The 25,290-nt window shown below is 38.0% G+C and overlaps 1 protein-coding gene across 1 annotated transcript in view; it reads left to right on the top strand.

Moving 5' to 3' along the window:
- The first annotated feature begins 245 nt into the window (after positions 1 to 245).
- dnm1b (dynamin 1b) overlaps positions 246 to 25,290 on the top strand; it is a 63,693-nt gene continuing 38,648 nt past the window's right edge. Inside the window, exons 1-9 of the mRNA XM_073839594.1 lie at positions 246 to 626; positions 14,250 to 14,323; positions 15,075 to 15,224; positions 15,342 to 15,545; positions 15,692 to 15,790; positions 22,113 to 22,273; positions 23,977 to 24,119; positions 24,822 to 24,957; positions 25,094 to 25,161. Coding sequence (XP_073695695.1) covers positions 466 to 626; positions 14,250 to 14,323; positions 15,075 to 15,224; positions 15,342 to 15,545; positions 15,692 to 15,790; positions 22,113 to 22,273; positions 23,977 to 24,119; positions 24,822 to 24,957; positions 25,094 to 25,161 — 1,196 coding nt within the window. The 5' untranslated portion in view covers positions 246 to 465. The remainder of the gene's footprint in view (positions 627 to 14,249; positions 14,324 to 15,074; positions 15,225 to 15,341; positions 15,546 to 15,691; positions 15,791 to 22,112; positions 22,274 to 23,976; positions 24,120 to 24,821; positions 24,958 to 25,093; positions 25,162 to 25,290) is intronic.

Below are 25,290 nucleotides of genomic sequence, written 5' to 3' on the forward strand. Positions count from 1 at the left end.
GAACGTTACATTTAATTATTTTACAAACATTATTAGTATGTTACTTTGGAATTTTCTCTAAACTACCACCTTAGACAAATATGAACCGAATATGCTGTTTTTTAATCCTGCTGCTCAGGTTTGATTTGTTTATACAACAACAATTAACAGAAATATTGGAATGAAGAAGGGTGATTTGATTATGTTGTGCGCCCCCAGTGGCTAATGAAGGTAATGCAGACTCTAGCGCTTCATCACCGCATCGCCCCAGCAGCAGCAGATCTCATAGCGGTGGTGAACAGCCACGGAGCAGCGCGAAGGGAGGAGGACGTATGTCGATTAGCCAAGGTGCCTGGAAAATTGAAGGAAACGCTATAAGGGACAGCTTTTAGATATTTCGGGGCCTGCCAATTAGGGCTCCGTTTAGAGTCGATTACATCGCCTTTTCATTCACTGTGAAACAGAGCCTATTAGATATCCCACAAAATGGGCAATCGGGGAATGGAGGATTTGATTCCTCTGGTAAACAAACTGCAAGATGCCTTTTCTGCCATCGGTCAAAATGCCAACCTGGACCTTCCTCAGATTGCAGTGGTCGGTGGCCAGAGTGCTGGGAAAAGCTCGGTATTGGAGAACTTCGTTGGGAAGTAAGTGACCGATGTCAAAATAATGGGCAGCATCACCACCCTGTATCATTAATTGCTCTCCAGCACTGGACACAAGCAAATTCAGTAATTACTTACAATGCATGTGTACCAAAACCAATGCTTAGACTAAATATGATATCTAGTTAAGTTATTTATGACAATGAGAAGCTGCTCTGGTTTTCAGGCTGGTTATGCTTATAAATCAGGTGAATTTGTTAGGCATTGTCCGTTAACTGACAAAATAATGCAATTTTATAATTTATCTTTTATAATTAATTCTGGACAAGCAGCCCGCTAACCTTCCCTCGATCTCTTGACACACAGTACATTTGCTTTTAGCAGCAGCCTTGTGAAAAAGAGTGACAGAATGATGCTCATGGCTGACGTTTGTGTGTGTGTGTGTGTGTGTGTGTGTGTGTGTGTGTGTGTGTGTCCTTGCGAGGCGTCGTACTAGCGAGCTGCCAACCTACACCAGCATTTCTGTGCATTATATTCGCTATGTGTTAGAAAGAAAAGGTTCATTATGTGAAATGTTGTGTAATGTATTTTACATTTACAAACATAAATAACAGCTAATCACGTATTCATCAGAAAATGTTATGCTTCCATTCGATTGTTTTCAGGGTTTGGTAAATATATACGCAAGATCTAAAGGCAATTAGAGGCTGCTGAAATAAAAAGGATCTAAGTCAAGGGTTTAATGTTCAGCGGTTGCCATATCAGGTGTCGGTGGGTCATATGTGAGCCACAGGCCTATCGTCTTCCCTGCTGTCGTTTTCTGTTCACTCTAGTCAAAATCCTGAAATAATGCTAAAGGAATTTCGTGCATAAGTTGAAACTAATATAATTTCGACGATTTTATTTTTTAAAGGGTAAGGTCACTCAAAATCCTGGCATCATTTATTCACCCTTATGTTGTTCCAAACTCAATTCGATTGGGTGTTTTGTCCATACAATAAAAGTGAATGTTGACTGAGGCTGGCATTATGCCTTTTCTGGTCAATGGAAGGAAGTCAAACAGGTTTGAAACAACATTAGGTTCAATAAATGAGGACACAATTTGACTTGTAGGCTATGTGTTATATATACACTGCTAGTGTCACAAACGGGACGACCAAGAGTGAGGATCCAAATGCAAGGCTTTATTAAGCAGATCGTAGTCAGACAGACAGGGTCGAAAACACCAGCAAACATGAACAGTGAAGACAATCCAATAGCGTAATCCAATAAACAAGCGTAGGTCAAAATCCAGGTGGGCAGTCCAAATGAAACAATGAAATGAAAACAAGAAACTAGAAAACTAAGACTAAGACTGGGAAAACAAAAACAGAACTATGATTAGGGAACAACAAGGAGACTAGGAAACCTGGGAGCAATGGAAAACGCTTGGTAGAGTCCGCTGGAGCAAAACAATACTTCGCGATGTGTGTGTGTGATGAGCTGGCTTTTATGTCTGATAAACAGGAAGTAACCATAGAGGCAGCAGAGGGAGCAGCAACAGTCAGTGGGGGTAAGGGCTCCCTCTGCTGGCCTGGCGTGACATAGCCCCCCCCCAAGGAGCGGCTTCCAGACGCTCCAAAAAACAACAGGAGGAAACAGTCCAGGGGAGCGGTGGGGGGGCCAGGAGACTGAGGCAGAACAGGTTGGGCAAAGGCCCTCCAGAGCAGGGCAGGAGATTCAGGAGCCCTCCAGGGCAGGGCTGGAGGCAGAGCAGTCCTTTGAGGTGGAGCAAGAGTCTTAGGAGCCCTCCAGGGCGGAGCAGGAGGCTTAGCGACCCTCCGGGGCAGAGCAGGAAGCGTAGAAGCCCTCCAGGGCGGAGCCGAAGGCGGAGCAAGGGGTTTAGGAACCCTCCAGGGCGGAGCAGGAGGCGGAGCGGCCCTCCAGGGCAGAGCAGGAGGCGCAGGAGCCCTCCAGGGCGGAGCAGGAGGCGCAGGAACCCTCCAGGGCGGAGCAGAAGGCGCAGGAGCCCTCCAGGGCGGAGCAGGAGGCGCAGGAGCCCTCCAGGGCGGAACAGGAGGCGCAGGAGCCCTCCAGGGCAGAACAGGAGGCGCAGGAGCCCTCCAGGGCGGAGCAGGAGGCGCAGGAGCCCTCCAGGGCGAATCAGGAGGCGCAGGAGCCCTCCAGGGCGGAACAGGAGGCGCAGGAGCCCTCCAGGGCAGAACAGGAGGCGCAGGGGCCCTCCAGGGCGGAACAGGAGGCGTAGAAGCCCTCCAGGGCGGAACAGGAGGCCGCATTATGGACTGGGACCTGGGGAGAACAGAGATAGAGGAGGCAGACAGAGCAAGGAGAGAAGTAGAGAGTTCATGGGAGAACGTGGCCTCCATAGCCGTGACCAGGCAGACGAGAACTTCAGGAACGACTTTCGTGGCAGTTCCTGGGCAGACAGAGACTTCTGGAACGGCCCCAGACGCCAAGACAGAGATGACAGGGAACCTAGGCGGTGCAGGCAGAGCAGGGAGTCTTGGCGGGGCAGACAGAGCAAGGGACCTTGGCGGAGCAGACAGAGCAAGGAGTCTTGGCGGAACAGGCAGAGCAAGGAACCTTGGCGGAGCAGGTAGAGCAAGGAGTCCTGGCGGAGCAGATATAGCAGGGAACCCTGGCGGTGCTGGCAGAGCAGGGAGCACTGGCGGTGCTGGCAGAGCAGGGAGCACAGGCGATGCGGGCAGAGCGTGAAGCCTTGGCTGAGCGGGCAGAGCGTGAAGCCTTGGCGGAGCGGGCAGAGCGTGAAGCCTTGGCGGAGCGGGCAGAGCGTGAAGCCTTGGCGGAGCGGGCAGAGCGTGAAGCCTTGGCGGAGCGGGCAGAGCGTGAAGCCTTGGCGGAGCGGGCAGAGCGTGAAGCCTTGGCGGAGCGGGCAGAGCGTGAAGCCTTGGCGGAGCGGGCAGAGCGTGAAGCCTTGGCGGAGCGGGCAGAGCGTGAAGCCTTGGCGGAGCGGGCAGAGCGTGAAGCCTTGGCGGAGCGGGCAGAGCGTGAAGCCTTGGCGGAGCGGGCAGGGCGTGAAGCCTTGGCGGAGCGGGCAGAGCGTGAAGTTCCGCTATGTACGCCACCTCCGAAAGAGGTATAGGCGCAGCGGACATGCCTGTAGATGAGGTCTCCAGAACAAACTTGTGGGCAGACTCATGGGCCGAAGAGGCAACTGGGGCGCAGTGTGCAGCCCACACACTCAAAATGGCGATAGCCATAACAGGTAACACAGTTGGCAGAGGAATGCCCTCCGGGTCATTGGGCGTGGGGCTTGGGAGCGTTGGCTCTGTGTGACTTGGGAGCGTTGGTTCTGCATGGCTTGGCAGCGTTGGCTCTGCATGGCTTGGGAGCGTTGGCTCTGCATGGCTTGGGAGCGTTGGCTCTGCATGGCTTGGGAGTGAAGGCTCTGGATGCTCAGGGGAGATGTGACTTGGCAGTGAAGAAGTAGCTATGACCTGACTCGTCATGACAAGAGCAGCAGTGACTTGATTTGGCGTGAGAGGGACAGCTGTGGCTTGGCTTGGCTCGGAGGGAACAGCTGCTTGACTTGGCCTGACAGGAACAGCAGCTGTATCTTGACTTGTCCTGGCAGGGACAGTGACTGTGACGTGACTTGACTCGGCAGGGACAGCAGCTGTAACTTGACTTGACTTGGTAGGAACGGCAGCTGGTGCAGGTTCGAGAGAAGCAGATATGACGTTCACAGGCGATGGCTTGGTTGACGTGGCGTGAGCAGACGCTGGCTTGGTTGACGTGGCGCTAGCAGACGCTGGCTTGGCTGATGTGGCGCTAGCAGACGCTGGCTTGGCTGATGTGGGGTGAGCAGACGTTGGCTCGGCTGACAGTAAGGGACCAGCCGAACGAGCTGACAGCAGTGGTGGGTCCTCCAAGCTAGACATTAGTCTCTGATACGTCCTGGAAGGGTGAGAGTCTGACGCTGTAGCCACCCTGTTAATAACAGCCTCAGGTATGGCGGCCATTTTGTGTGCCAGCACGGGCGTGGCGGTCATCTTGGGTGCAGGCTCTGGCGTGGCGGCCCTCTTTGCAGCAGGCTCTGGCGTGGCGGCCATCTTTGCAGCAGGCTCTGGCGTGGCGGCCATCTTTGCAGCAGGCTCAGGCGTGGCGGCCATCTTAGCAGCAGGCTCTGGCGTGGCGACCATCTTAGCAGCAGGCTCTGGCGTGGCGGCCATCTTTGCAGCAGGCTCTGGCGTGGTGGCCATTCTGACCGGGAACTCAGGAACGGAAGCCATCTTATGAACGTGCTTTGGAACGGCGGCCATCTTGTGAGCAGGGTCTGGAAGAGCGGCCATTTTGCGAACAGGATCAGGAAGGGCGGCCATCTTGGGTGCAGTCTCAGGAAAGGCGGCCATCTTATGAGCTGACTCGGGAAGGACAGCCATCTTGGAAGCAGGCTTTGGGACGGCGGCCATCTTGTGAACTGGCTTGGGGGTGGCAGCCATCTTGTGAACAGGCTTGGGGATGGCGGCCATCTTGTGATCGGGCCTTGGGGTGGCAGCCATCTTGTGAGAGAAGTCAGACGTGGTAGATTTCTTGTGAGCTGGGTCCAATCGGGTGACCATCTTGAATGCGGACTCAGGAAGGATGGTCATTCCGAAAGCTGATTCGGGAAAGGCGGCCATTTTGTGAACAGGTTTAGGGAAGGTAGCCATCTTGTGAAGGGGCTCCTGAAAGGCAGACATCTTATGAACAGGCTTTGAACTAGCAGACATCTTGTGCTTTGGCTCTGGGCTAGTAGACATCTTGTGCTGTGGCTCGAAGCTAGCAGACGTCCTGTGCTGTGGCTCGAAGCTAGCAGACATCTTGTGCTGTGGCTCGAAGCTAGCAGACATCTTGTGCTGTGGCTTGAAGCTAGCAGACATCTTGTGCTGGGGCTCAACTAGAATACCCACAGTACATGGAGAGCCGCATAACGACAGTGCATAGTTCATATAATCCTTCAGTGAGCATAAGGATTTCCCCCCAGGCAACATTGATCTTGTTGGTTCATTCAGCCCCATACGGAATAAGTCCTTAAAGTATACCTCATCAAAAAATGATACTTTATGCAACAACTCACTGAAACGTTGAACATATTCCTTGATGGGGAGATCTCCTTGTCTGAGGAGCAGAAGTTGGTCGACTGGGTCCATGTTGTGATGCTGGTGGTGAGTAAAGCCGCTGGATCCGGGTGTGGCGAAGTATTCTGTCACAAACGGGACGACCAAGAGTGAGGATCCAAATGCAAGGCTTTATTAAGCAGATCGTAGTCAGACAGACAGGGTCGAAAACACCAGCAAACATGAACAGTGAAGACAATCCAATAGCGTAATCCAATAAACAAGCGTAGGTCAAAATCCAGGTGGGCAGTCCAAATGAAACAATGAAATGAAAACAAGAAACTAGAAAACTAAGACTAAGACTGGGAAAACAAAAACAGAACTATGATTAGGGAACAACAAGGAGACTAGGAAACCTGGGAGCAATGGAAAACGCTTGGTAGAGTCCGCTGGAGCAAAACAATACTTCGCGATGTGTGTGTGTGATGAGCTGGCTTTTATGTCTGATAAACAGGAAGTAACCATAGAGGCAGCAGAGGGAGCAGCAACAGTCAGTGGGGGTAAGGGCTCCCTCTGCTGGCCTGGCGTGACAGCTAGTCAGGTTTTTGAACATTTTAAGATTTTTAATGTTTTAAAGAAGTCGCTTCTGCTCACCAAACCTACATTTATTTGATCCAAAATACAGCAAAAGTGATAATATTGTGAAATATTTTTACTATTTTAAATAACTGCTTTCTATGTGAATATATTTTGAAATGTAATTTATTCCTGTGATCAAATTACTCTAGTCTTTATTGTCACATGATCCGTTAGAAGTCATTCTAATATGCTGATTTGTTGTTCAAGAAACATTTATTATTATTATTATTATTATTATTATTATTATTATTATTATTATTATTATTATTATTATTTTCAATATTTAAAACAGTTGAGTACTTTTTTTCTGGATTTTTTGATGAATAGAAAGACGCAAAGATCAGCATTTATCTGAAATTAAAAGCTTTTGTAATATTATGCACTATACCATTCAAAAGCTTAGAGTCAGAATGATAGAAAAATGAAAGAAATGATAGAAATGAATACTTTTAAGTAGCAAGGATGCTTTAAATTGATCAAAAGTGATGATAAAGATATTTATAATGTTACAAAAGATTTCTATTTTATATAGATGCTGTTGTCCTGAACTTTCCAATCAACAAAGAAACCTGAAAAAAAATCTACTCTTGCTGTTTTCAACATAATAATAATAATAATAATAATAATAATAATAATAATAATAATAATAATAATAATAATGATAATATTTTAAACAGCAAATCAGAATATTAGAATGATTTCTGAAGGATCATGTGACTGGAGTAATGATGCTAAAATTCAGTTTTGAAATCATAGGAATAAATTACATTTTAAAATATATTTAAATAGAAAACAGTCATTTTAAATAGTAAAAATGTTACTGTTTTAGCTGTACTTTGATGTACTCTGATAAATGCAGGCTTGGTGAGCAGAAGAGACTCATTTAAAAAGCATTAAAAATCTTATTGTTCAAAAACTATTATATACTAATCATATAACAAAACTGTATCTGTTTTGTTATATAATTCACTAAGACAGGTCAGCTCTTTGCTTTCACTGAAATTTAATTCTATTCCATTTTTCATTATTAAGCATAAAGTTAGTGGTACACAAGTAAATTCTGCTGTGGATGTACACTACTGCTGAAAAGTCTGAAGTAAGATAATTTCTTAATGTTTTTGAAAGTAGTATATAATAAGGATAGCTAACCCACAAATGTAATTTCTGTCATTATTTACTCACCGTCATTTTATTTTTCAAATCTGTATGAATTTCCTTCAGCTGTAATGAGTTTCTTTCTTCTGGTGAACACAAAAGAAGAGGATATTTGAACGTTGGTAACTTAGCAGTTGATGGTAGCCATTGACTTACATAGCAAAGAAAAATATACTGGACGTCAATAGCTAACTGTCAACTATTTGGTTACCAACATTCTTCAAAACATCTTTTGTGTTCAGCCGAAGAAAGAAACTAATACAGGCTTGGAACAAGCATAGGGTGAAAAAATAATGACAGAATTTTGATTGGTTCACTAAGATTATATTTATTTGATCACAAATACAACAATATCATCAATACTCTATAGCAACAAATATTATTACAATTCTAAATACCTGTATTCTTTAAAAATATATTGTAAAATGTAAATTATTCCTTTACTGGTAAAGCTGAATGTTCAGCAGCAATTACCTCAGTGAGTAAGTTGTTGATAAACTCTAAATTGCCTTATTTAATTCCTGTTGTTTTATTACACATATTTGATATGTTATAGGTCTATACCTGCCTTAGGTTTACAAATTAACATAATTGATCTCTTAACAGCATCGATGTTTTATGTCTGGCTCATAGCCAGTTGAGCTCTGCTGGTTTTCAGGACCAAGGACAGTTCTTTCAAAATCTGTGAAGGTGGCACTGTTTTGATCTAGTTAACGTTATATGAACCAAATAACCACACTATCATTTGTAAGAGACACTGATCTTATAATCAATTTAAAATTTGTGATTATGTCATTGTAATATATGCATATTTGCTTAAATTTATTTAATTTTATGCTGAATTGCACAGCCGTTAGAAAATAACATGTATCATGACAGCAACAATGCATGATGAGTACCTAAACCAATAGCACTGCTCTTTTGCCCCTTTGCAAGTGTTTTTATTCATTTCAGGAAGTTCAAATCTAATTATCTTATTAGATCTCTGCTAAGATATCTGATGAGGAAAACAGCTTAAAGCAACCTAATGTGTTTTGCTAGTCATCCCACTCTTCAATCTGGCCTGGTTTGATAGCTTTAGGCACTTTTAAGTTGCTCTAGCTGGTAGGCCATCTGGCCAACCTGCTAAACCAGCTGAACACTTGTGGAGAGACCAAGAAAACCACTTTAGGCTGGTTTAAGCTTGTATTTCAATCAGGGGTGTTTGTTTTATGGGTTAAAAAAAAGGAACCCAGTGTTTGTATTTGTAACACAGAGGGGCGTTTGAGTCAAAACATGCTTAGATCCTCATCACTGGCAGGTTGCTATTAAGTCTAATTAGTAACGTTGTGACGTTCGTCGCTGCCTCGTAGACCTTCATTGTTATTCAGCAGGGCCTTCACTCAGTGTTATTGGTCACGCTACAGTGTGAGCACTGTGGACACTAAAGTGTCTGTCAAGCTTGTCAGCCACAAACAGATCCACTGACTGGCAGTACAATGCTCACAGCTGTTACAAGGACAGACTTCACAATGCTGTACGAGGACAGCTGTTTGGCATTGAATGTGGTGTGCTGACTGGCTAGATTCACAGTTTTGACAACTGTAATACTATATATGTAGCCCTTAAAGGGACAGTTCACCCAAAAATCAATTTTTGGATGAAGTATCCTTTTAAACATCATTTACTCATCCTCAAGTTGTTTTAAACCTTTGAAATAGAGACATTTGGAAGATACACTACCAGTCAAAAGTTTTTAAACAGTAAGATTTTTTTTAATGTTTTTAAAGAAGTTTCTTCTGCTCACCAAGGCTGCATTTATTTGATCCAAAGTACTGCAAAACAGTGAAATATTTGTACTATTTAAAATAACAGTTTTCTATTTAAATATATTTTAAAATGTAATTTATTCCAGTGATTTCAAAACTGAATTTTTAGCATCATTACTCCAGTCACATGATCCTTCAGAAATCATTCTAATATTCTGATTTGCTGAAAACAGCTGAGTATAATTTTTTCAGGTTTCTTTGATGAATAGAAAGTTCAGAAGAACAGTATTTATCTGAAATAGAAATCTTTTGTAAGATTATCAATGTCTTTATCATCACTTTGATCCTTTTAAAGCAGCCTTGCTAAATAAAAGTAATAATTTCTATAATTTCTTTTCCAGAAAAAAAAAAGAAATTATACTGACTCCAAGTTTTTGAATGGTATAGTGTATAATGTTACGAAAGCTTTTCATTTCTGATCTTTGAATCTTTATATTCATCAAACCTGTTTTAAATATTGGGAATAATAATAATTAAAATGTTTCTTAAACAACAAAGGATCATGTGACACTGAAGACTGGAGTAATGATGCTGAAAATTTAGCTTTGATCCCAGGAATAAATTACATTTTAAAATATATTCAAATAGAAAAAGATAAAAGATAAACATGGTTTTAAAGATAAAAATATTTCAAAATCTTACTTTTTGCTGTATTTTGGATCAAATAAATGCAGGCTTGGTGAGCAGAAGAGACTTCTTTAAAAACATTACAAATCTTAAAAAACTTAAAAAACTTTTGACTGGTAGTGTATTTCAAAGGTTTGAGATGACATTAGAGTGAATAAGTAATGTTTAAAGAGATACTTCACCCATAAATAAATATTCTGTTATAATATACTTAGCGTCAAGTTGTTTTAAACCTGTATGAGTTTATTTCTTCTGTTAAACATAAAAGAAGATATTTTTAACAATGTGTGTAACCAAAGTCTCCCACATTACGGCGTCCAAAAGAAAGAAAATTCTTGCAGGTGACTAAATGATGACAGCATTTTCATTTATGAGTGAACTGTCTCTTTAAAGAAAGAAAAAGGCATTTTTTGTACAATATTCTTTTGGACCCCATCGTTGTATGGACAAGAGTTAAAACATTCTTTAAAATATCTTAGCTGTTGTTTCTTTTGTACTTAAATCATTTCCATGTGAATCAGTTGCGGTGTATCATACAGTTGAACGGACATGAGCTCATCCATGCTGACACTTATGGTACAATTTATCAGACAGATGTCATTATGAATGAGACATGGCCTTTAAAACGAAGGCACATGCTGATGTGGCCTATCACCATGATGACGTGACAATTAATTACATGTTGGTGCAGTCCGGCGGAAAACAGCAGGATATCGCAGCTGCTGTATGAATGTCATTAAACAGCCTGCAAGAGCTGATAAGACACTGTGTATGTGCGTGTCAGTACATGAAAAGTCCAGCATTAAGCTGGTCAGGGGTGCTTGGAAACGTTTGGTTTCAGACTGTTTTGTTTTTAAATAGAGTGCAACAAGACCACCTATTTTAAATTTATCAGCAGTCATGGTTCTTGAAATATTTATATATTTTTTCTGTTCACTTTCTCAAAAGAGATTTAAATAAATAATTACCCAACTCTGGAATGGTACTGTATGCTTAACAATTTTAGGCACTGTGATTGTTTTATGACAGCATTTTTATTTCCATTAATTTAATATGCAACAATAATATCTGGCATTAAATTGTTGTTAAATTGGAATTAAACTGTTACTGTAAATTGTAATAAGTATTTCACAATGTTTTGCTGTAATGTGACCCTGGACCACAAAACCAGTCTTAAGTAGCACGGGTATAGTAGCAATAGCCAAAAGATACATTGTATGGGCTAAAATTACTGTTCTTTAATTTATGCCAAAAATCATTAGGATTTTAAGTAAAGATCATGTTCCATGATGATATTTTGTACATTTCCTACTGTAAATATATCAAAACTTAATTTTTGATTAGTAACATGCATTGCTAAGAACTTCATTTGGACAACTTTAAAGGCAATTTTCTTAATATTTAGATTTTTTTTGCACCCTTAGATTCCAGATATTCCAATAGTTGTATCTGTTGTTGTACCAAATATTGTCCTTCACCTAAACCATACATCAGTGAAAAGCTTATTTATTTAGCTTTCAGATGATGTATAAATAAATATAAATTGACCTAAATGTTTTTTCTGGTCCAGGTTCACAAATAAGAGACTGCTTTCAAAAACACATATTTAGTACTTATATAGCATATAAAAAAGCATGAGAGAGAAGTGACTTGTTTATTCAATTACTAGCTTGATCACATCATTCACAGTGCTTCATTGGAGTCGGTGGTTGATGCTGAACAGCTGTTTTCATTTCCTGATTTATTTGCTGTGAATTTATCAATGAGGATCGTTCTCTTCAGGAATAATGTGTAGTGTAGTTCTTCACCAGAAATTTGGATATTAAAGTTGAAATTATGCTGACTGACAGTTTAAACAGAACCGTATGACATCATAACCTCAGAGCTCACAGAAAGTCTGTCTTAAGAGGATTCAACAAAATCCTTATAATTCAATTTCTCTATAAAAATATGAATGAAAAAATGCTGCCCTTTTTTAGCAGTGTAAAGATCCACTGCAGAAAACTAACTCCTCGTATAGAGACAGCAAGCTGCAGTTACTGTGACAATGAACAATGACTAGATTTTTGCTGCTTTTCTATGAACTTTTCTATGTCTGATTCCGATATGATGTTCTAGACCCTGTTCATTGTAAATATTGAGGTGTGCGATATCTATTGTCTATGATAATATCGTAATTGGTGTTTAAACGATATATGATTTGACATTATTGAGTATATCGCAAAAACCAAAAGAAAAACACACCCAGAGAGTACACGCATACACAGGTTAGACTAAAGCACATGCACATTATAGTTCATGCTTTTACTAAGTGAGATACCCCCGGTTTCACAGACAAGGCTTAAGCCTATTCCTAGACTAAAATGTAATTCTGAGCTGTTTCAACTAAAAGAAAATTGCACTGACCGATCTTAAAATTTATCAGTGTCTTTGTTTTGTCTAAAGATGCACACCAATATTGTTTTTTTCTAAGCACGTTTAAAAATTACTAATTGAACTATGGCCTAATTCTGGCTTAGTCTAAGCCCTGTCTGTGAAAGTCTAGTAAATTACATTTAGAATTCCTGCAAAATTCAAGGTAAGGGGGCAAAAATTCCCCTGTGTGCTCTATTTCATGAACGAAAATAGTTCCAAATAAAGCTACAGCAGAACTGTTTTGCTGTTACAGCACATGACAGTGTTTCGTTACTGAATCAATCAGCCATTTAAGTAAATTGTTTGAATGAATGACTCAATGACTCCACCATCTACTGGCAATTTAAGGTTTATTTTAAAAAAATACTTCTAAATAATTTCAAATACATAAAGGATTAGTTCACGTCCAGAATAAAATTTCTTGATACTCACCCCTATGTCATCCAAGATGTTCATGTCTTTCTTTCTTCAATCGAAAAGAAATTAGTTTTTTGAGGAAAACATTCCAGCATTTTTCTACATATAGTGGACTTCAATGGTGATCAACGGGTTGAAGGTCCAAATTGCAATTTCAATGCAGCTTCAAAGGGCTCTACAAGATCCCATATATAGTAAAATGATTGGTCTTTTTTTTAATTGTAAAATTTATATTCTTTGTAACCACAAATGCTCAAAATCACGTGTGTTTACAAAGTGAACGTGTAAAGAAAGTAAAATGCCCTCTACAAAAAAGATAAAACAACAATGTTGGACGACTTTTTTTCGCCCATCATACCTTTTTAAATCGTAGTACACAAATTTTTCCTAAGTGATTACACAATGCGAGAAGACGCTGTGCATCGCAGAGCTAGTGCAAGACAGATATTTGTGGTTAAAAAGTATAGCTAAGACCCTTATTCCTCAGCTGAAATCATGTAGACCTTCAACCCATTGATCTTCATTGAAGTCCACTATATGGAGAAAAATCCTGCAATGTTTTCCTCAAAAACCTTAATTTCTTTTCGACTGAAGAAAGAAAGACGACAAGGAGGTGAGTAAATTATCAGGAAATTTTTATTCTGGAAGTGAACTAATTCTCTAATTCACAGCAGTCCTAAAATAAAAATGTAATGGCCCTATTTATTAATCAATTCCTCATCAAGTGTTATTCTGCACATTACAGCGCTTTATTGGAGAATCAAAGAGGACGATAAGAGATGCTGATTATTTTAAGAGCCCATTATGATAAGACACCTGTATATAATCATCGTAATTGCTTTATTATGTTAACACAGTTGATGTGAATGACATAATAGCACTGTAAAAATAACACAAATTACATTAGCTACCTAAAAAAAAGAGAGATTAGATTGTGCAAAGGCTATTTTAAACATCCATTCTTTGAAATCCATAGAGGTGGTTAGTAGTGAAATGCAATTACTTGTTTTTTTTTCTTTCTGAACATATCTGCTAATGTTGGAAGCACTTCAGCCCAATGGCCAGAACTCATACAGCACTCTGTCACACTCCTTAGAGAGCTCTTTCTTCAACCCTATCTCCGAATCTCATTACTAAAAGTACGAATGTACTGGCAACAGACATGTATGAAAAATTGCACTAGTGCTACTTAAATCTAGAACAAGTAGAAAAATGTGTTATGCACTCGATTGCCAGAGAGCAGCCTTAGCGCTGACATATTTTTAATTAAGTCAATACATCTGTTTTTCAGGATGAGCTGCTTCAGTGTGAACATACACTGAGAGTCATCGTTAGATTAAAAAAAGAAGAGTTTTTAGTCACGGCATTTAACTGTGTTACGTTTTATTGACTTGTAAAAGCAGTTTTAAACATAGAAGCTTGAATTTGTAAAAATATTCATCTATATATATGTAATATTTGTATACTAGTAGTAATTCAGTTTTATCTACTTTGCATATAAAAGCAATGGTGACTCATAAAAGCTGATTTATTAATCTTTTTAGGGATTTTCTGCCTCGTGGCTCTGGTATTGTCACTCGGCGCCCCCTAGTGCTCCAGCTGATCAACTGCCCTACTGGTAAATATCTTGCTTTAGAAAGAAGCCGAAAAGCTCTGTAGTTTTTAAATGCATATTTTTAAAGGAATATGTTACCCAGGAGTTTTGGAGTCACTTGCTGACCAATGGATCTTCTGCAGTGAATGGGTGCCGTCAGAATAAGAGTCCAAACAGATGATAAAAACATCACAATAATCCACAAGTAATCCACACCATTCCAGTCCATCAGTTAACATCTTGTAAAGTGAAAAGCTGCATGTCTGTATCAAGCAAATAAATCATTAATGCAATTAAATTCTAAATTGTCACTTCTGAACAAAATATGAACCCATAGTCCATAATAATGTTTCCATCCCCTGTATGTGTTTAGAAGTGTTTTTACTTGTAAGTGGTTCTTAATTTGTGCATATTTCTCTTTCTGATTTAGATGCGATTACTTTTTCACTTGAGAAAGCAATATTATGGATAGAGGACTCTTATCAGTATTGAAGTTAAAAATATTTAATGATGCATTTGTTTCTTGCAAACACATAGCTGTTTACTTCACAAAATGCAAATTAATGAAATAAAGTGGATTATCTGTGGATTATTGTGATGTTTTTATCAGCTGTTTGAATGCACATTCTGACGGCACCCATTCACTGCAGAGTAACCATTGGTGAGCAAGTGATGTAATGCTACATTTCTCAAAATCTTTTCTCATGAAGAAAGAAGCTGATAAACTAAGCAAAGAAGGTTTTGCTAAAATGTCTTTCTAATTGCTTATTTCCAGAGTATGCAGAGTTTTTGCATTGCAAAGGAAAGAAGTTTACTGATTTTGATGAGGTTCGTCAGGAAATTGAGGGAGAGACAGATCGCATCACTGGCCAAAACAAAGGCATTTCACCGGTCCCTATTAATCTGCGTGTCTATTCGCCTCATGGTACTTACATTCATCCACATACAGAGGAAGTTAATTAAACATAATCAGATCTATATTATTTTATATGTGAAATATAATCTCACATATAATTCTATCACCCCTTGTTTTCATCACCAGTTTTGAATCTCACGCTTGTGGACTTGCCCGGTATGACCAAAGTGCCGGTAGGGGACCAGCCGCATGATATTGAGTTTCAGATCAGGGATATGCTGATGCAGTTTGTTACTAAGGAGAACTGCTTGTTGCTGGCTGTGTCTCCGGCTAACTCTGACCTGGCCAATTCAGATGCCCTCAAGATTGCCAAGGAGGTGGACCCTCAGGGTGGGTTTTCTTCCAGCAAAGACAAAAACATGTTCTTAAATAATTGCATGCTTGCAGGCATACCTTGAAGTGAGATTTCTAAAGCTCTTGTCTCTTAAAATTTGTGTGATTAAGCATCAATGTGTGTGTGTTTGTGTTGTAAATAGGTTTGAGAACAATAGGTGTGATCACTAAATTGGATCTAATGGATGAAGGAACTGATGCACGTGACATCCTGGAGAACAAGCTTCTTCCTTTACGTAGAGGTAAAGTCAGTGTTTTATTTGTATTATTTTTTTTTTATTTTTTTTACTTATGCTGTAAACATTTACTTGGCTAAATGTTGTACTTTCAGCAGTTCATGGAAATTCTTCAGTCATTAGATGCAAGATCTCTGTAAATTGGAAAAATTATATATATTTTTTTAAATTTTGTAATTATATGAACTTCTTTACCAAACTGGCAATTCTGAGAAAAAAAGTCACAATTGCAAGATATAAACTGGCAATTCTAAGAAAAAAAGGTCACAATTGCGAGATATAAACTGACAATTCTGAGAAATAAAGTCAGAATTGCAAAATATGAAAAAACTGCAATTGTGAGTTATAAAGTTAATAATAATAATTAATAATTTGTTACATTTATATAGCGCTTTTCTAGACACTCAAAGTGCTTTACAGTGTCAGGGTGTATCTCCTCATCCACCACCACCAGTGTGCAGCATCCACCTGGATGATGCGACGGCAGCCATAGTGTGCCAGAACGCCCACCACACACCACACACCAGCTTACTGGTGGAGAGGAGACAGAGTGATGAAGCCAATCGGAATATGGGGATGATTCGGAGGCCATGATGGTCAGAGGCCAATGGGCAAATTTGGCCAGGATGCCAAGGTCACACCTCTACTCTTTTCAAAAGACATCCTGGGATTTTTAATGACCACAGAGAGTCAGGACCTCGGTTTAACGTCTCACCCAAAGGACGGTGCTTTTTGGCAGTATAGTGTCCCCGTCACTATACTGGGGTGCTAGGACCCACACAGACCACAGGGTGAGCACCCCCTGCTGGCCTCACTAGCACCTATTCCAGCAGCAACCTAGTTTTCCTAGGAAGTCTCCCATCCAGGTACTGACCAGGCTCAACCCTGCTTAACTTCAGTGGGCAACCAGTCTTGGGCTACAAGGTGATATGGCTGCCAGCCAGTCACAATTCTGACTTTTTTTCTCAGAATTGTGAAATATAAACTCGCAAATCTAAGAAAAATTCTGAGAAAAAAGTCATAATTGCAAGATATAAACTGGCAATTTAAAAAAAGTCATAATTATGAGATATAAACTGGCAATTCTGAGAAAAAAAAATCACAATTGCAAGATATAAACTGGCAATTAAAAAAAAGTCATAATTATGAGATATAAACTGGCAATTCTGAGAAAAAAGTCACAATTGCGAGATATAAACTGGCAATTCTGAGAAAAAAGTCACAATTGCGAGATATAAACTGGCAATTCTGAGAGAAAAAAATCACAATTGCAAGATATAAACACAATTCTGAGAAAAAAATCACAATTGCAAGATATAAACTGGCAATTCTGAGAAAAAAGTCACAATTGCAAGATATAAACACAATTCTGAGAAAAAAACACAATTGCAAGATATAAACTGTAAATTCTGAGAAAAAAGCCATAATTGCGAGATATAAACTCGCAATTCTGAGAAAAAAGTCACAATTGCAAGATATAAACACAATTCTGAGAAAAAAAATCACAATTGCAAGATATAAACTGGCAATTCTGAGAAAAAAGTCACAATTGCAAGATATAAACACAATTCTGAGAAAAAAATCACAATTGCAAGATATAAACTGGCAATTCTGAGAAAAAAGTCACAATTGCAAGATATAAACACAATTCTGAGAAAAAAACACAATTGCAAGATATAAACTGTAAATTCTGAGAAAAAAGCCATAATTGCGAGATATAAACTCGCAATTCTGAGAAAAAAGTCACAATTGCAAGATATAAACACAATTCTGAGAAAAAAAATCACAATTGCAAGATATAAACTGGCAATTCTGAGAAAAAAGTCACAATTGCAAGATATAAACACAATTCTGAAAAAAAAACACAATTGCAAGATATAAACTGGCAATTTTTAGAAAAAAAGTCATAATTACGAGATATAAACTGGCAATTCTGAGAAAAAAATCACAATTGCAAGATATAAACTGGCAATTCTGAGAAAAAAGTCACAATTGCAAGATATAAACACAATTCTGAGAAAAAAAACACAATTGCAAGATATAAACTGGCAATTTTTAGAAAAAAAGTCATAATTACGAGATATAAACTGGCAATTCTGAGAAAAAAGTCACAATTGCAAGATATAAACTGGCAATTCTTAGAAAAAAAGCCATAATTGCGAGATATAAACTGGCAATTCTGAGAAAAAAGTCACAATTGCGAGATATAAACACTATTTTTGAGAAAAAATCACAATTACAAGATATAAACTGGCAATTCTGACAAAAAAAGTCACAATTACGAGATATAAATGGGCAATTATGAGGGAAAAAGTCACAATTGCAAGATATAAACACAATTCTGAGAAAAAAACACAATTGCAAGATATAAACTGGCAATTTTTAGAAAAAAAGTCATAATTACGAGATATAAACTGGCAATTCTGAGAAAAAAAATCACAATTGCAAGATATAAACTGGCAGTTCTTAGAAAAAAAGCCATAATTGCGAGATATAAACTGGCAATTCTGAGAAAAAGTCACAATTGCGAGATATAAACACTATTTTTGAGAAAAAATCACAATTACAAGATATAATCTGGCAATTCTGACAAAAAAAGTCACAATTGCGAGATATAAACTGGCAATTATGAGGGAAAAAGTCACAATTGCAAGATATAAACACAATTCTAAGAAAAAAACACAATTGCAAGATATAAACTGGCAATTTTTAGAAAAAAAGTCATAATTACGAGATATAAACTGGCAATTCTGAGAAAAAAAATCACAATTGCAAGATATAAACTGGCAGTTCTTAGAAAAAAAGCCATAATTGCGAGATATAAACTGGCAATTATGAGGGAAAAAGTCACAATTGCAAGATATAAACACAATTCTAAGAAAAAAACACAATTGCAAGATATAAACTGGCAATTTTTAGAAAAAAAGTCATAATTACGAGATATAAACTGGCAATTCTGAGAAAAAAGTCACAATTGCAAGATATAAACACAATTCTGAGAAAAAAAACACAATTGCAAGATATAAACTGGCAATTTTTAGAAAAAAAGTCATAATTACGAGATATAAACTGGCAATTCTGAGAAAAAAGTCACAATTGCAAGATATAAACTGGCAATTCTTAGAAAAAAAGCCATAATTGCGAGATATAAACTGGCAATTCTGAGAAAAAAGTCACAATTGCGAGATATAAACACTATTTTTGAGAAAAAATCACAATTACAAGATATAAACTGGCAATTCTGACAAAAAAAGTCACAATTACGAGATATAAATGGGCAATTATGAGGGAAAAAGTCACAATTGCAAGATATAAACACAATTCTGAGAAAAAAACACAATTGCAAGATATAAACTGGCAATTTTTAGAAAAAAAGTCATAATTACGAGATATAAACTGGCAATTCTGAGAAAAAAAATCACAATTGCAAGATATAAACTGGCAGTTCTTAGAAAAAAAGCCATAATTGCGAGATATAAACTGGCAATTCTGAGAAAAAGTCACAATTGCGAGATATAAACACTATTTTTGAGAAAAAATCACAATTACAAGATATAATCTGGCAATTCTGACAAAAAAAGTCACAATTGCGAGATATAAACTGGCAATTATGAGGGAAAAAGTCACAATTGCAAGATATAAACACAATTCTAAGAAAAAAACACAATTGCAAGATATAAACTGGCAATTTTTAGAAAAAAAGTCATAATTACGAGATATAAACTGGCAATTCTGAGAAAAAAAATCACAATTGCAAGATATAAACTGGCAGTTCTTAGAAAAAAAGCCATAATTGCGAGATATAAACTGGCAATTCTGAGAAAAAAGTCACAATTGCGAGATATAAACACTATTTTTGAGAAAAAATCACAATTACAAGATATAAACTGGCAATTCTGACAAAAAAAGTCACAATTGCGAGATATAAACTGGCAATTATGAGGGAAAAAGTCACAATTGCAAGATATAAACACAATTCTGAGAAAAAAACACAATTGCAAGATATAAACTGGCAATTTTTAGAAAAAAAGTCATAATTACGAGATATAAACTGGCAATTCTGAGAAAAAAAATCACAGTCGCTAGATATAAACTGTCAATTCTGAGAAAAAAGTCACAATTGCAAGATATAAACTGGCAGTTCTTAGAAAAAAAGCCATAATTGCGAGATATAAACTGGCAATTCTGAGAAAAAAGTCACAATTGCGAGATATAAACACTATTTTTGAGAAAAAAAATCACAATTACAAGATATAAACTGGCAATTCTGACAAAAAAAAGTCACAATTGCGAGATATAAACTGGCAATTCTGAGAAAAAAGTCACAATTGCGAGATATAAACACTATTTTTGAGAAAAAATCACAATTACAAGATATAAACTGGCAATTCTGACAAAAAAAGTCACAATTGCGAGATATAAACTGGCAATTATGAGGGAAAAAGTCACAATTGCAAGATATAAACACAATTCTGAGAAAAAAACACAATTGCAAGATATAAACTGGCAATTTTTAGAAAAAAAGTCATAATTACGAGATATAAACTGGCAATTCTGAGAAAAAAAATCACAGTCGCTAGATATAAACTGTCAATTCTGAGAAAAAAGTCACAATTGCAAGATATAAACTGGCAGTTCTTAGAAAAAAAGCCATAATTGCGAGATATAAACTGGCAATTCTGAGAAAAAAGTCACAATTGCGAGATATAAACACTATTTTTGAGAAAAAAAATCACAATTACAAGATATAAACTGGCAATTCTGACAAAAAAAAGTCACAATTGCGAGATATAAACTGGCAATTATGAGGGAAAAAGTCACAATTGTGAGACAATTGTCACTCTTATGTCTAATATGCTGAACACAACTTGTCTTGTCACCTTAATTACAAATTGAATTACTTAATCGGAAAAAAACATGCATTTTACATTTACAGTTTTTTCTGATTGCTTAAGCACATTTTTTGTAACTATTGGCTATTTTTGCAAAACTCTACACACAAATAAGAAAACCTTTCACCCAATTATCAAAACATTGTAGTTCTCTTGCAAAAGCGAACACAGCTAGATTAACTCTTCACACCTTCGTAAAAATGGTGTTTTCGTAACAAACAGTAAACACAAGCCATCATCTACTAAGCACACAATGTGCCAACTGCACACTGATGGTATGAATACAAAACACATCTGGCTTTTGCTTTCCCCGTGTACAGATGTCAATTTGAGGTCAAACATTTGTCATAGTGTCATGTAAACATACAAGGATCCAAACTTCAAGTATTGGTGTTTATTCACACTCATCAAAACCAAGACAAAGTCAGAACACAAAATAGTGTTAATGATAGCCATACATGTATATAATTTTGCTAGGAGTGTGTTGGAAATTTGGTAATTGAGTGTAAGCAGTGAGTTGTGTTTAAAGTTCTGCAAAATGTGTGTTACAAAATTGCAAACTGAGTGCAAAGCAGTGTTTGTGCTTTTAGTTTAGCAAACTCAGTGAGTGGTTTTGCTATACGTATTAATAGTTTTAGAAATTGTGCTACAAGAATCACGATTAGTGGTTATAAACCATATGCCTGATTATAAACCATTTCTTAACCATTAACAGAAACCTATCACTTGAAGCTGGTGAAGAAATATGTGTCTGGTCTCTTGAAAACAAAATATAGGTCAGGGAAAAAAATATACAAGTAGGTTAGGCATTTATTTATATATTTATTTGTCTATAAGAGCACTCAGACACAGAAACACTTCAAAGGACTCAGGAGAGCAAAAAATGGCTATTAAATCTGCAACACACTTGAAGGAGAAATCTTCTGTAGAGCACATTTGTGCTTTTGAAGCCTACCAGTGCATTTTAGCAGCTTCTTTTCTTTCTGCACTTCTAGATAACCTTTCTTCCCACTAACACTAACATTGATTATTACTTGTCACATAGCACATTCTTTTTAACTAGTTCCTTACTAGTTAACGCACATCGTGGTCATTATGTAGCCACCCATAATAACCAAACTTCATCATAACTGAACATTAAATGCTAACCAGTCTTTCTTTTCACTGTAAAACATAAAATTACACTTAATGTCACCATTTACTTTCCTAATGCAGTTTCTAATACATGTTTCCATTTATTTCCTCATAGCTTCACATTTAAAAGCTTATTTAGCCATAATGTTGGATAGTCCTTCTTGTGAAACAGCTATAGTTCTGCACTTCCTGGAACATAATGGCATCCGTTTTGTTGATTTTAGTTATGACTGTGTCTAATGTGTACTATGTTTGGTCATGCTGATTGCCTGTAACTATGTCAAACTATATGTTCCCTGTAGGCTACATTGGGGTTGTAAACCGCAGTCAGAAGGACATTGATGGCAAGAAGGACATTACTGCTGCAATGGCAGCGGAGAGGAAGTTCTTCCTCACCCATCCTGCCTACCGACACCTGGCTGATCGCATGGGGACTCCCTACCTGCAGAAAGTGCTTAACCAGGTAAAATGAGCCACTCATGCAAATGTTTTTTTTTTTTGTATTTTATACACCCCACTGCCATTTTGATATAGAAGTAGATCATCTCTGTAACACAAACCATGTTTACTTTAGAGGGGACATTAGATGCACATTTTCCACAAGTTAGTATGATTCTTTAGGGTCTTTGTGAAATGCCTGCAACATACTTTGGTTAAAATTCCTCAAAGGTTGTGTAAAACAGCACCCTTTTTACCTTGTCAAAAACAGCTCTATTCACAGCGAACCAATTCGGTGCATGGCTCTTTAAATGATAATGAGCTACTGCTCACTCCACTCCTTTTTACATTTTTTTGTGTATTTGGTGGCACGTTACCATCAAAAACTAAACTAATCCATTGCCTACTCAGTGGCTCTGATGTCGGGAGAAAATTAAGACTCTTATGTTCACTTTTACAGTGTCTTGCGAAATTATTCATACCCCTTCATTTTTTTCACATTTTGTTATGTTGCTGCCTTATGTTAAACTACTTTAAATTACTTTTTTTCCACGTCAATCTACACTCCCTACTCCATAATGGCAAAGGAAAAAATAGGTTTTTAACATTTGTGCAAATTTATTAAAAATAAAAAACTGAAAAGATCCCGTTGCATAAGTATTCATACCCTTTTCTGGGACACTCAAAAATGTAGCTCAGGAGCATTCATATTGCTTCTAGATGTTACTACACTTCGAGCGGAGTTAAACTGTGGCAAATTCATTTGAATGAGTATGATTTAGAAATGCATATCAGAGCAAAAACCAAGTCCTGAGGTCAAGATAACTGCCTGTAGAGCTCAGTGACAGACTTGCGTTAAGGCAATGATCTAGGGAAGAGTTCAGAAAAAAATCTGCTGCATTGAAGGTTCACAGAAGCGTGTAGCCTCCATTATCCATAATGGAAGACGATTGGAACAACTAGGACTCTAGAAAATGTCTGCCAGCCCCCATCCAAGCTGACAGAGCTTGAGAGGTGAAAAGGTGAGGCAAAGAATGGCAGATAATTGCCAAATGCAGATGTGCAAAGCTTGTCACATCATACCCAAAAAGACTTGAGGCTGTAAAGGTGCTTCAACTATGTACTGAGTTAAGGGTATGAATACTTATGCAATGTACTTATTTCAGTGTTTTATCTTTAATAAATTTGTAAAATTTGGTTTTTGCTTTGTCATTATTATGGTGTATGGAGTGTAAATTGATGTGGGGAAAAACTAATTTAAAGCAGTTTAACATAATGCTGCAACAAAACAAAATGTGAAAAAAATGAAGGGGTATGAATACTTTTGCAAGGCACTGTATATCCAAATACAAAACACCTGCATTGCTTATGAGGCATTGTTGTTGCTACAGCTGCTCGATCGCGGAGAAAATAACGGACAGCGTACAACTGACTGAGAGCGGAAATATGCTAATATGGGACAGTCCGTTAGAGGTAGTAGGCGGAGCCTGAACATTAAGACATCATACTTCTCCGAAAATCAAAACGGCTTGATAATTGTGACTGTTTAGCTTTTTTGGGGATTGAAAAACAGACAGGATTGAATGTATTTTTATAATTGTAGGGGGGTTGTGTCCACACACTACTAAGACACATTTACATGCAGACACCATGCAAGTGAATTTTGCATCCGATGTCCCCTTTAAGAGAGATGTTGACTAGTAACCAAGGGTTTCTATTCTTATCTAGCAATTAACTAACCACATCCGAGACACCCTGCCAGGATTGAGGAATAAACTTCAGAGCCAGCTACTGTCCATTGAGAAAGAGGTGGAGGAGTACAAGCACTTTCGCCCCGATGATCCTTCTCGCAAAACCAAGGCTTTGCTACAGTGAGTCTAATATGTAATGTTTGCAGCCCATGCACAAAACTACCATTCAAAAGGTTGGGGTCAGATTTTTTTTTTTACTTTGTTGCTATTGAAAGAAATTAAAGGGATAGTTCACCCCAAAATTAAAATTCTGTCATTAATTATTCACCCTCATTTCATTTCAACCTGTTAGAGCTTTGTTCATCTTCAGAACACAAATTAAAATATTTTTGATAAAACACAAGAGCTTTTTGACAAAAAAGTAATAAGGACATTGTTAAAATAGTCCATGAGGCATCAGTGGTGCCTTATATCTATGAAGATTAATTTGTGTTCCAAAGATGAACCAAAATCTTATGTGTTTGTTACGACATGACGGGTGAGTAATTAATGACAGAATTTTCATTTTTGGGTAAACTATTCCTTTTCATTAAACTGATCAATGAGAAAGAAGACATTTATGATATAAAAGAATTCTATTTTAAATAAATTATTTTTTCTTGAACTTTCCATTCATTAAAGAATCCTGGATAAATCATAGTTTTCACAGATTTTAAGCAGCATAACCATTTTCATAATTTTCATCAAAAACCTAGCAAAACATCAGCTAAATTTAGAACTGCTATCACTGAAATATAAACTACATTTTAAAATATATTAAAAGCTGTGTGAAGGTATGTATCTGTGACTCACACATGAAACTCACTGTTCTCTGGTTTAAAGGATGGTGCAGCAGTTTGCAGTGGATTTTGAGAAGTGCATTGAGGGTTCAGGAGATCAAGTGGACACAGTGGAGTTGTCTGGAGGCGCGAGGATTAATCGCATCTTCCATGAGCGCTTCCCCTTTGAGCTGGTTAAGGTAATTTTGTCATTCTGTTGTTTTCTAAGAGAAAAACAAATGCAGTGATCATACTGTACTTTCAGTAGGATTATTCAAATCACATCCTCTCAAATTATATAAAGTAAGTGTTTCTCTGTCTATTAATGATGACTAGATGGAGTTTGATGAGAAAGAGCTGCGTAAGGAGATCAGTTACGCCATCAAGAACATCCATGGCATCAGGTGTGCATCAGCCTCTACCTCAAACAGACAGAGTCCCACACATCCAACAGCTCTCCTGCTCTGAGATCAAACTCGCTTTGATGTCACTGTGACATTCTGAGCAACTGCTCACTAGATATGAAGTACTGT

Source organism: Garra rufa, chromosome 5, assembly GCF_049309525.1.
Source record: "Garra rufa chromosome 5, GarRuf1.0, whole genome shotgun sequence".
NCBI classification, from domain to species: Eukaryota; Metazoa; Chordata; class Actinopteri; order Cypriniformes; family Cyprinidae; genus Garra; species Garra rufa.